Consider the following 12,832-nt stretch of genomic DNA (forward strand, 5'->3'; position numbering starts at 1 on the left):
AAGGCTACTTTGCTCTATGATGACAGGCTTGAGTATTTGTAAGAGATTGTGTAGCCTCCAGAGCTGAAATTTGACACTTTCCAGGACAAGGTTGACAACCCCTGGTCTGTATCTAAATAAAGATTGAAAGTAAGTTAATGCCTATAATTGGGAAGACAAATTATAAAATTCACTGATAATTGTTTGTTCTTCTACTCAAGGTTCACCATTTAAGTATCATAAATCTCATAATGCTTCCAACACCCACAGGCAAACTGGGAAATGAAATAGATCTCCCCAACCTCTCACATACTGAGCTCAGGTGATTTCCTCAACTGAATTCCCTGCTCAAAGTCGCTAGCTTGACCTGCAGTGAGACATGCCAATCTTTCATCATGAGTCATGTAGGAGCCTAACTTAACTGATTACTTCCTGCTACAGAATATCCTCTTGCCCTTTACTCTGACCCCTGAATGTCTGAGTCCCTATTTAGACACTTTCAATGCCCTAACTGTCCCCATTTTGACTTTCAAACTGTGTTTCTCTATCTGAAATTTCTCTTTTATGTAAAGCTGTATGTGCCCACCAGTCATTAGCTCTGCACACTCTGGCATCTGCATTCCCTGAATTTTCACCCACTCAGGAACCTCTCAGCACGTTTAATTTCGTAGCTTTTATTATTTAGTTAAACCTGCTAAGAAGATCATCTCTGAATCACCTTTACAAAAGACTAAATACAAAGAATGGTTTTGTTTTAAGTCACTGACATTGAAAATACATGCTTTCCTACTAATACCAGGAACTCATCACCAACTTCTTCTAACGGTGTACAGCGGAGAGTTAAGGCGATTTGGGCAGAGAGAGAAAATCTATGTCAGGGAGAGGGAGGTATAGGTGTGTTTTGTTCCACACAGGCCTGAGGAGAGGCAAAGAAAGTGAGTGTTGCAGCTGATTGACCCAGAGCTGAGATTACAGGGAGCAGACCCCGGTCCAGGCAAAGAGCATTTCTGCCTATAACTTGGCTAGTCACCACTGGAGGACTTCTCTTCTTCCCCGCTTTTCACTGTCAGGTAGAAGATGCGGTTGGCCTCTGGGTAGGTGACTCTGCTGAGTGGGAGCTTGTAGATGGTGGGGCTGTTGGTCGTCAGGAGCAGGAAGGTGAGTGTGGAGAGGCAGAAGGGCCAGGTGCCTGGTGGCACACCAACCTGAAAGCAAAAACACTGGGATCTGAAATGTTCCTGGGCTCCTGGGACCTTGCAGGAGAAGGATGCGGTAGGGGCTGAGAGTGGCGACCCTCCCCTAGCGACTTCCTTCCTAGTGACCCTCCCCTTGGCTTCTGGATTGATGGTGTCAGAATGGTTGGTTTGAATCTGAAGTGTTGGTCCCTTTGGGGACAATCAGACTCTTCTAATGATGGAGCTGAAAATCCCCTAGAGACAATCTCTCATTTCCGGCTAAACATGAGTACCTCCATCTGTCCACCCATATTCTCCATTGCTAGTTACAACACTTTCTCTTTCACACACACATCCACACAAACACACCCCTCAGAGGCACATAAAATACGCCATGGCCAGTCCTTCTCTGGGAAAACCTTGAATAAACCTTGACCAGGCTGTTGTGTGGAGTGCTAGTGACCAGAACCCACTCACAAGACTCCAAATGTCCTGAAGCCCTGGTTGGGTTGGGGCACTTTAGGGTGGTGTCAGGAGACCCCAGACTTACCACTGACATTATGTTGGTGAGGGCTGCTCCCATGTATGCACAGAACAGGGCTGTGGAGACACAAGGACCATCAGGAGTCAGCTTCCCAGGGCCCATCCCCAGCCTTCCCTAAGAGCAGGCTCCATCCCTGCCCCAGTGCCACCGTGTTGGCCCCACACCCTGAAATCTGGCGTGTTTGCTTGTGACCCATCTCTCACTGGGCTGTGTGCTCTCTGAGGTTAGAGATGAAAGCTTGCATATACCTTTATCCCCTCCCCACTTCCATGGTAGCCCTGCATAGAGCCAGGGGTCAATAAGCATCATTTACTACTCCACACTGCCCTTGGTGATGCTCTAGCACAGAATGGATGGCTGGGTGGTTGTCTGTCTGGACAGATGAGTTGTCAGACTATATGAACTCTGAATAAAGTCCTTCTTGTCCAAGATTCTGAGCCGCTGTGATGCTATGGAACCCTCACCAAGTTCCCTCACAGCTGGACCATGTTGGATCCCTGAGCCAGGCACCTGGCTTCACCCACAGATGAGGACCCCCAGGACAGTGAGGGGAACTCATTCACAGCCCTGGTGTGTCTGGACAAGCTCCTTCTGCCTCTGTTTGCTCTGTTTCCCTGTCCAGAACCCCGGTCCCCTCCCTGTCTTTGCTTATCCAAATCCCACCCTGAAAGGGTTGAGATAAGCTCCAGCCTCCTCCCAAAGGCTTCCCAGGTGGTTCCAGCCACAGGAATCGGCCATCTCTCTGAGGATCATAGACAGTTACAGTCTCATCCTCAAAATACCTGGCAGTTTTGACTTGGTGAATATTTGCTGAGCCCACTGGCTCCAAGTCCAGACCCCAGCTGGATGCTGAGGTGGGTACAAGAGACACAGAAGGCATTTACAATTCCCACACTTAACTGGGGGAAAACAAACAAAAAAGCCCTTCTGGATGATTTTATGCCCTTCACTTGTCTCTGGTTTTGCGTATTAGTGTCCTGTTGGTTCCAGAGGATATAAGCAACTCCAGGACGGGGAGGCTGATGGGACTGGAGTTTGAATCTCGCTTCTGCCATCAATAGTTGTGTTTGGACAAGTTTGTCAACCCCTCTGGGTCTCATTTCCTCACCTGTAAAATGGGGCTAAAATCCATGCCTGGCAGTGGCCTTGGCAGGATGAAATGAGTGCTGTTTGCCCAGCACAGAGCGCGGCACGCTGGGGTGCAGTATCATGCCTGTGGTCCATTTCTCTTCACACAGCGTGTTCTTTGTTTACTCAATGGAAATCAGGCTCCTTTAGCACTATGTGACTATTTTCTGGGACCTCAGCCCTCCCAGGCACGTCATCTCACTGGCTCTTTCCAATGGTCTTTTTAGATATCACAGACAGTTGCCCTGAATATTGGGCAATTACATCTCCTCTGCTAGACCATGGCTTCATGAGGATGTGGTCTGTGTCTTACAGGTCTAGCCGAGGGCCTAGCACTTAGTGGTGCCCAGTCGATAGCGGTTGAGTGAGAACAGTTGTTGAGGCCAGGAAGGTTGCCACTAGCACATGAGGAAATGCGTGTGTGATTTCCTCATGAACTTTAGTGGTTCATGAGGAATAGTGGTGGTGATGCCATCTGACAGAGGAAGAACCTCAGATCCCCCAGCTCTTAGGGTACCACCATTAAATCCCTTAGTGGTAAGACCCCAGCCGCAGTCCTTCCATCATTATTTCTCAGTACTGATGAGGGTCCACCATGGGTATCACACAACCGGGGGAGTGGGGAAGGGCAAGGAACAGCAGAGTGGCTTGGCTGCCAGCTTCCCCGATACCTACCGCAGACGAGGGCCAGCAGGTGTGTCTGCCAGGTGAGGGCGTAAAACATGCCCCCGATGGCGATGCAGGAGAGGACAGAGTTGTAGCTCCAGAGGCCCAGGTAGATGGTCTTGAAGGGCGTGGCCACAGTCAGGGCTGTTGGACAAGGTATTGCATTTCTGGCTGATTCGAGGTCACAGCACAAAGGCCACCCCAGCTGGTGCCAGTCCCCAGGTGCCCTTCCTCCCATCGCTGACCACCTCCCCACCTCCCTCCTGCAATACCTGCTCATCAGAGGAGCCTCTACAAAGGGCATCTGGTCTTAGGAAAGCAACAGTGGGGGAAGAGCAGTGGTTTCCACGGTTTTTCAAATATTTCACTCAGAGGTATGACTACTTCTGGTCATACCTCTGAGGGTGAGGGTGAGGGTGAGGGTGAGGGTGGGCCAAGGATGTGGGGCTGCAGGCCCTCCCCACTCCTTTGGCCAGAGCAGCTGCATTTTTAGCAAGAAAAATTTCAACTGGTTGAGAAAAATTATGTCTAGACACATAGAGATTCATGCAGATGGAGAAATGAGATGGCAGAAGGGGTTGGATGTGAACAGCAGGTGAATCTGGGTGAAGAATTTGTGGGTGTCTCTCAGACTATTTTTAATTTTGTAAGTTTTCATAAGTTTGAAATTATTTCCAAATAACATTTTTTTAAAGTTGTGCTTCCAAGAAATTTTTGAAAAATATTGGGATAAGTCAACAGGCTCCTATTCCCAAAGCACCCAAGGTCCATTTCTGACTCTACTCTCTTTGTTTCCATATATGAATGTGTGTATAGACACATACGTAGAAATTAAATCACATTTGTCAAATGACAATCCAATTATTGGGAAAATTTTTCCTGTTAGCTTAGTCAAAATTTCAAAGTGCTAGGTCGTTTATACCCCACTGGGTCTGCTAGTGCTCCCCACCCACACCAGATTCCCCTCTGCCTCCCACCCCTCAGCTCCCAGGGGCTACAGGCCAATAGGTCTCAGCCCTTTCGCATCTCCCCATACAACCTGCTCAGATGGTAAAGTGTCTGCCTGCAATGGGGAAGACCCAGGTTCAATCCCTGGGTTGGGAAGACCCCCTGGAGAAGGAAATGGCAACCCACTCCAGTACTCTTGCCTGGAAAATTCTATGGACGGAGGAGCCTGGTAGGCTACCATCCATGGGGTCACAAAGAGTCGGACACGATTGAGCGACTTCACTTTATACAACCTGCTATCTTTTGGAGACTCAAGAAAGGAAAAAATAAGTCTCAAGACCTGACAGTGTTTAAAAACTTCAGGGAAGATAGTAAGCCTAGACTCTTTACTGTGTGCTGGGAGAAATGACCTCAGGAAAATGACCCCTGCTGAGCCGGGGGGGTCCTGGCCTACCTGCCAGCAGCCCCACGATTGAGCCAATGGCTGCATGCAAGCAAATGAGTGGCGAGCAGATGAACAGGGCCACCAGGAACACGCCACCTGTCCAGGGGTTGTCACAGCCGTACACCTGCCCGACCCCGACAGGGATGGCTTGTAGCAGCTGCAAAGTCAACAAAATCCAGGTCAGTGGAGTGTGGGCTGATAATACAAGGACCAAGCCTCAGGGTGAGGACTGAGCCTTTCCCTGGGGGGGTCATGGTGTGGAATGGGAGGACTGCTGTGCCCGCGAGCGTGTGGGAGAATGTGGAAGGGAAGGCATGAGCTGGAACAAATCGCTCCTCACTCCACCACTTGGCAGGCATCTGAGCATCCCTCATGCAAAACTGGGCAGGTCCCCAGCACAGAGGCTGGAGCCAGGTGGTTCTGAGGGACATGTGGCTTTTGCTTTGGGGGTCTAGAGGGTGCCTCCCTGGACTGCCACTGGGAGGTTTCAGGGCAAAAGGGGGCTTCCTCTAGACCTTCTGAAATCCTAGAAATATTCCAGGAATTCTGGAAATATTCTAGGCCATTAAAAAAATTTTATACATTTTTTTAATGGAAGGGTAATGACTTTACAGAAAATTGTGTTGGTTTCTGTCTAGGCCATTTTGAGGAATGATTTGACCAAAGATCACCCAGCTCATGGTGGCCGATCCCAGGCTATAGCCTCTGAACCTGACCCCTAGTTTCTTGGTTGCTCACATTCGGTGCTACCCCGGGGATGGGGGAGCCCGGGAAGGAAGAGGAGCACTTCCCCTGCTCTCCAGGAGCACTCAGCAGACAGGTAGCATGAGAAATATCTGGAGAACAGCACGAAGCACCGGATCCCTGGGCTTGAGAGTCACTGGGAGATGTTGGAACTGGAGATGATTGATTTGTCAGTGATGTCAAGATAGCTTTTTTTTTTTTAAATATCCAAATCATCCACATTTTGGCAAAAAGTTCTTTGAGGGGACAAAGGAAAAGAGGGAGACTGACAGGGCAGGGAGAACACTGGCCCAGAGTCATGAGCCCCAGCTTTTAGGGGTTTCTGCAGAAGTTTGTGTGTGACCATCTCTGTAACACGAGGAGGCTGCCCAGCAATCTTCCAGCTTCAAAATTCTGCCAACTCCTTCCTCCATTACCAGCTCATGTGACCTCTTTGAGGACAGGACTCCTTTAGCTGAGGCTATAAAAGGTGCTTAATAAATAGTGTGGATTAGTTCAGTGGTTTCCAAATTTTGTGAACATTGAAATCACTTAAAGATCTTTTTTAAAAAATATTAATGCCTAGCACCTCCCCAGACATCGTAAGTGGTGTGAGGAGGCATGGCCAGAGCACCAGGTACTGCTAATCTACAACAGAATTTGGGGACCAACGGATTAGTCATCGTCTACTGTAGATGTAGGGAGTTCATTGCATTTCTCCCCTTGATGAAATTTTGTTCTTTTTAACAACTTGATTTAATTCTAGAGTCAGTCTGATTTTTTTAGAGAATTTGAGGTGTCCCAGACAGTTTTTAAACTATGTCTATTCTTGCCTCTGAATGTGTGGCCTTTTAAACACCAGCCATTGTTTGGTCCAGAGCCTATAGACTTGTGCAAGGAATCACAGGGTGTGGGCCCTGTCTGATTTAAAGGAACCCTGAAAATCCTTTGTTCCAATCCAGGGACCTCTGCTCCATCTGGGAAGCCAGGTTTAAAGTCCAAGGAGGCAAGAATGAGAAAAATGAGGGGGCAAGCTGCCTTGGAGTAAAGTCTGAGTTTAGAATGAAGCTCTGCTGGGATCCAAACTTCAGCCTGGTGAACCGGGGCCCCGACCCCTCCATGCTGCTCTCTAAGCTACAGCCAACACCCTGGTGCAAAGGGCAGTCAGGTGTGCGGTGGAAATTTCCTAAGGACCGGCCTTCTCTGTACTCTGGATAATCCTTGTGTAACAATAACAAGCCGGCTAAACAAAACAGAAATCACTCCCATCATTGTTTTAAAGAGAAAGAGAGAAATGGCACTGATTGGTCAAAACTCAGATCTGGATGGTGTAGAGGGAAAGGAGTCAGTGGTCAGAGAGGCGGTGCGGGGGAGCTCAGAGGGTGAGCTTGGGCCTCAGGGAACCTGGGTTTGGCTCCTAGTACTTTTTACTGTTTGAAGATGAACAAGAAGCATCTCTTCTACGTGGCTGTCTCTACTCTGGTCTCTCAGCACTGGATGGTACAGCCTCACCATGCAGGGCGGGTCGCGGGCTCAGTGGGCCTTTTTCTCCTGCAGTGCCGCATACCCTGTGGCTGTCACTCAGACCAGCTTCACCCGCAGGGCTCAGGGACAGCAGATTGTGCCCTGAGGCAGTGTGTCCAGTCAGCAGATGGCTGATCCTTCAGTTCGTTTCGTTCCTGCTCCAACCCCAGTAGTTTTCCATTTGAGAAAGCGGGCTTTCACTTAAACACAGGGCTCTGTCTTTTCCATTGCCTTGGATTTAGGCCCCAACCCTGCCTCTGATCCCATTCCAGCCCCAGCCCCAGCCCCAGATAAAACTTCTAACAAGACAAAAACTTTAAAAAAAAGTTTGGCATTGTTGGCAGCAGCGTCTGCCATGGGGGTCGGGGGAGGCCTTCCTTTCCCGACAGTTTCAGGCTCAGGGTGTGGCCGAGCCTGCAGGGCCTGTGTTGTGCATGCCACCTGGTGTCCGCCTGGCACCAGGGCGACACCGAGCCCCACACTAAGCACATCGAGACGCAGGGCCAGGCTGGGTGGGGAGGGCTCAGATATCAGATTTTGTGAACAATATTTGAAGCACCAGCTACAGCTTGATCTTGGGCAACTAACCCTCCCTGTGCCTTAGTTTTCCCATCTGCAGAAGAGGATGATGGTAGTTAGCATTGGGTTATGGTGAGGTTTAAATGAGTTAGTAAGCTAAGGGCTTCGAACAGTGTCTGGTACATAATAAATTTGCTTCAGGGTAAGCTGTTAGCTATCCCTATATTCATTAACAGGGCTTCCCTGGTGGCTCAGATGGTAAAGAATTTGCCTGCCATGTGGGAGACCTGGGTTTGATTCCTGGGTTGGGAAGATCCCCCAGGAGGAGGGCATGGCAACCCACTCCAGTATTCTTACCTAGAGAATCCCCATAAACAGTGGAGCCTGGTGGGCTACAGTCCATGGGGCTGTCCATTAATATGCATTAACAAGGTCAAAATTTTACAATTCTATATATTTAATCTTGTGTGAGATTTTTATTATATCCCTTTATCTCTGATTTCTAGAGATCAGTAGAATAAATGCATTTGTCTATTTGTGGATATCAGGACATAAGGCAAGGTTTCTCATCTTTGACATTATTGACATTTTGGGCTGGTTAGTTCTTTGCTGTGGGGAGAAGGCCATGCATTGTAGGAGGTCCAGTAGCATCCTGGCCTCTACTCACTAGAGGCCAGTGGTATATTCCGCCTAGTTTTGACTTTTAAAACATTTCTGTAGACATTCACCGTCCCTAAGAGGGAAAAAAAAGTCACTCCTGATTGAGAGCCAGTGATATGGAAAATACACAAAAATTTACCCCCATCTTCTATTGATAATATCTTTTTTTTGGCGGGGGTGGGGGGGCATGCCTCATGGCTTGTGGGATCTTAGTTCACTAACCAGGGATCGAACCTGGGCTCTTGGCAGTGAAAGCTTGGAGTCTTAATCCCTGAACATCCAGGAAATTCTCCTATTGCTAATATCTTTAAAGTCCTAATTTTAAATATTATTTCAGTGCCTTGACCCTTCACCCACCTATTCATCTTATTTAATATTTTCCCCTCAAAGCCACCATTCTGTATTGCCAGCCTAACCCTTATCTGTACCCTTGTTTATCATCTGTTGCCCTGGGCAGATTGTAGGTGACCTGAAGCCAGGGATGTCGTCCTATTTTCCATGTATGCTCAGGGTCTGATGACAAGCCTGGCACATGTAAGGTCTCCAGTAGGGGGTTATGGAAAGAAGATATGGAGGTGGCAGTGACCCTTTCTTGTGCTCCTCTCTGCTAAGATGCATCATTCACTGGAGGTGCAGAGAATCTGAGAGCCTGAGTAATCCACAAAGTGGTGACTGAGATGGCTGCAGTGGAAACAGGCCCCCACACACCTGCCGCTGGCGACTCACCAAGGGCATCTCAATCTCCGACCAGGTGATGTTGGGCACCGAAGACACAGGCTCCACCAGCGTCGTGGGGAAGAAGAGGTTGTAGTGGCCGGTGGCTGCCAGGTACAGAGTCACGGCGAAGTTGAAGGGCAACGTGAAGACAGGGAGGTCCCACTTGCTGAAGATGGAACTCAAAGCACTAGAAAAGACGGGGCTGGAGATGAAAGAGAGAAAAGATTTAACTGCTGTGATCAGTCTTCAGTCTACACTGTCTAGTCCGCTCTGGTCACTGGGCCACTCACTGTTCCCCTTTCCTTGACAGTCATTCCTGTCTCCCTTGAGAATCTAGTGGTCCACTGACCTGGGACTGGATATAAGCCAGTGTTCAATATAAGTCTACATCTTTGGGAAACAAAATTTAAAAGTCTTATAACTTGTTTTCAGTAGGAAACTTTATAAACTAATTTACATATTTCTTCGTTTCTTAAACCAAGAAAACAAAATCTAATCCTTACAAAATGGCATGTGTTGCCTTTGGATCATTACAAGGTACATCATGATGTATCCTGGGCTGTGATGACATTTAAAATATATGCTTTAAATAACCTTCTAGGGGGAGACTGCTATGGACATAGGAAACTCGCAGGCTTGAATTCAGCTGAAGTGCTTGGAACTATTCTGGGAACCAGCATGTGAAAATGAAACCTTCAGTTGATTGTGTCCTCTGTTTTCTTTTCATCTTCCTTGTAGAGAGCATGGATATTGGAGAAAGAGGGAGTGAGATGCAAATCCTAACTCCTACACTTAAAGGCTGAGTGAGTAGCACTAGGAAATTTACCTTGCCTCATCTCAGTTTCTTCTGAAAGGACCATCACCTGGCATCCAATGCCCTATGCCTCCCACAGCTGCACAGGTGCACAGCTGCAGGCCAAACTTGAACTCATGTGATACGGTTGATTGGTTAACTTTTAATTAAGGATGCTCAGTCTCAAACAGGCATTTAAGCCTGCCCTAATCCCTACTATAGATCTCTAGAAAATTAACTTTCCAATTTGCTGAGACAACTATTTCACATTTTCTCCTTTCTCCTCAAATCTTTGCTTTCTATCTCCCTTTAGTTTCACTAACCACCTTGCTTTACTTCATTAAGAAAAACAGAAACGACATGATGAGAAATGCCTCATCTTCCTGACCATAAGATTCATATTCTAACTGCCCCTCTGTCTTTTCATACAATGGAGTGTTCCTGCTCTCTTATCAGGCTAATTCTTTTCCTTGCACTTGGGATCCAGCCTGTCTCAAAGTCTTGGTTCCTGCAATTCTGTCCTTTCTCTTTTGCAGCTTCAACCTCTCCTTTTTCTCCAGGTCACTCTCATAAATACATAACGTGCTCTAGTGCGTGTGTGCTCAGTCGCTCAGCCGTGTCCAACTCTTTGCGACCCCATGGACTGTAGCCCGCCCCAGGGTCCTCTGTCCATGGGATTTTCCAGGCAAGAATACTGGCGTGGGTTGCCACTTCCTACTCCAGGGGATCTTCCTTCCCCAGGGATCCAACCCGGGTTTCCTGTGCTCCTGCATTGAAGCTGAATTTTTTTTTACCACTGAGCCACCTGGGAAGGTCAAAGTGCTCTAGCACCTTCTAACATAAAGATCTTCCCCCTTTAACCTGATTTCTGCTCCAGCTATTGCCCCATTTCTCTGCCTCCTGCACAGCAATACTCAAGACTAGTCTGTCTTTGCTGTCCCCAAACTTTCTCTTTCCCTTCTTTACTGAACCCACTCCTATCAGGTATATGTTCTGCCCACACCATGGAAATGGCTCTTGTCCAGCTCACAGATGTCATCTCTCTTGCTGAATCCATGGTCAATCTCTGCCCCTTTCATTTGACAGTTGGATCCTAAACCCTTCCATCAGGGATTGAAAGCCTTCTGTCAGGGCTACCACGACACTGCACTTAGTTGCTTCTGCAGGCGCTCCTCAAGTCCCCTTTGGCAGTTCTTCCCCTCTTCTGCCAGACATCTAAATGCTGGAGGATCCTACAGCTCTGACTTGGGTCTTCTCTGTTTGAACCCTCTCTTTCTGCGTGACTGTCCTTAGTCTCCAGGATGAAGTATCTTCTATATGCTACTATTTTCTAATCTTGACCAGATCACTAAGTTCCAGATTTGCACATCCAATGTCTTTCTCAGCATCTCTACTCAGAAGACTGAAGTTTAATGTGTCCAAACAGAACTCTTGATTTGTGTCCTGTCTCCCACAACCTACTTGCTTTTTTCCCCTGCCTTTTCCATCAGCCCAGGTTCTCAGGCAGATTATAAGAGCACACTGAGTCTTCTTTCCTCCCTGCCTCATCACACTCCACAGCCTCCCAGAATGTCCTGTTGCCTTCACCGTCCTTAAAATATACCCTAAGCCTAGCCACTTCTCGTCGCCTTCATGGACATGGCATTTCTGTCCTCTGTGGGTTATTGAGGCAGACTCCTAATTACGCTTCCAGCATCCGTGCCCGTTCCAGCTAAAATCCACTCTACACTGCAAGGAGAGAGATTTGTTTAAATTTATCCATATCCTTTCACTCGTCTGCTTAAAGCCCTTTAACTGCTTCTCACCACAGCTGTAGTAAAAATCGAAGGGCTTACTGGAGAGGTAGAAACTATTAGGTACAAAGTAAGCTACAAGGATATATTTGCAACACAGGGAATATAACCAATATCTTATAATATTTATAAATGGAATATAATCTTTAAAAATTGTGAATCACTATATTGCACACCTGTAACTTATATAACATTGTACAGCAACAATATTTCAATTAATAAAAAGGCTCCCTGGAGTCACGTGGCGCCTGGGACATGGCCCTCATTACTTCTACCCTCGCCTCCTGCCACCCCTGCTTCATTCACTGGGCTTCAGCCCCACTGGTCTTGTTTCTTGAACACATCATGCTTTTTTAGTTGGAATTTTTTCACATGCTGCTGGCTCTGCCTGCGACTTCAAATGGCAGGTACACTCTCGTTTAGGTGACTGTTTAAATATCCCCTCTGCAGAGTGGCCTTCCCTGACCATACAAGTTTGGACCACTCCTTCGCATTTGCCTGATTTTGCTTTCCTTAAAGCACTTACCACATCTTGAAAGGATCTTTTTAATGAACAATTTATGAATTTCTTTCTTTCTTTGCCAAGAAGAATGTAAGCTCCCAGAGGATGGAGACCTTCTCTTGCTCACAGCTGTCCCCACCATCTAGAACAGTCCCCAGACAATGAAGGCCCTCAGCAAATTGTAGTTTTCTGGGGAACTCTGGCACTGCTAGTCTCTGCCCTGTGGACTGGCTTCTAGGACTGCATGAATGGATTAGTGAAGTGCCAGGGTAGAGGTGCTCATTTTTTTTTTTTTTCATTTTAAATTGGGAAGTGAGGGTAGGGCGAGGACATTGTAGACACACTGGCACCCAGTGCACCGTGGCTTGGGGCTTAATCTCTGCAGCTATAAACCAAATGGATGCAAATGAAGACAGGCCCTCCTCCTTCTGCAGCAGTGGGGGACATTAAGGAAATCACCACAGAAATGACTGTCTTAGCATTTTGTCTTGATACATTAAGGAGGAAATCCTAAGAAGAAATGCAAATTGCCCAGAATGCTTAATGTCTTAATTTATTTGTAAACACTACTAAAAAGCCCTGGAACAGCACTTAAACTAAATTAAACTAACGGGTTTTAGTAACTCCTGACTTTGAAACCAGAGAAAGATGTTAAAAATCAGACGGCATGTCGGAGAGTTGCAGAGCTCAGAGACTAGGGGACACAGGCTCCCCTG

At 47.4% G+C, this 12,832-nt stretch overlaps 1 protein-coding gene across 1 annotated transcript in view; it reads right to left on the reverse strand.

Moving 5' to 3' along the window:
• Positions 1-12,832, reverse strand: part of SLC14A2 (solute carrier family 14 member 2) — a 70,769-nt gene that overhangs the window by 34,590 nt on the left and 23,347 nt on the right. The window contains exons 5-9 of the mRNA XM_025273500.3: positions 9,038-9,230; positions 4,895-5,042; positions 3,502-3,636; positions 1,705-1,754; positions 1,010-1,184 (exon numbers count right to left, since the gene is read on the reverse strand). Of these exons, the coding sequence (XP_025129285.3) occupies positions 1,010-1,184; positions 1,705-1,754; positions 3,502-3,636; positions 4,895-5,042; positions 9,038-9,230 (701 nt within the window). The remainder of the gene's footprint in view (positions 1-1,009; positions 1,185-1,704; positions 1,755-3,501; positions 3,637-4,894; positions 5,043-9,037; positions 9,231-12,832) is intronic.

This window comes from Bubalus bubalis, chromosome 22, assembly GCF_019923935.1.
Source record: "Bubalus bubalis isolate 160015118507 breed Murrah chromosome 22, NDDB_SH_1, whole genome shotgun sequence".
Lineage (NCBI taxonomy): Eukaryota > Metazoa > Chordata > Mammalia > Artiodactyla > Bovidae > Bubalus > Bubalus bubalis.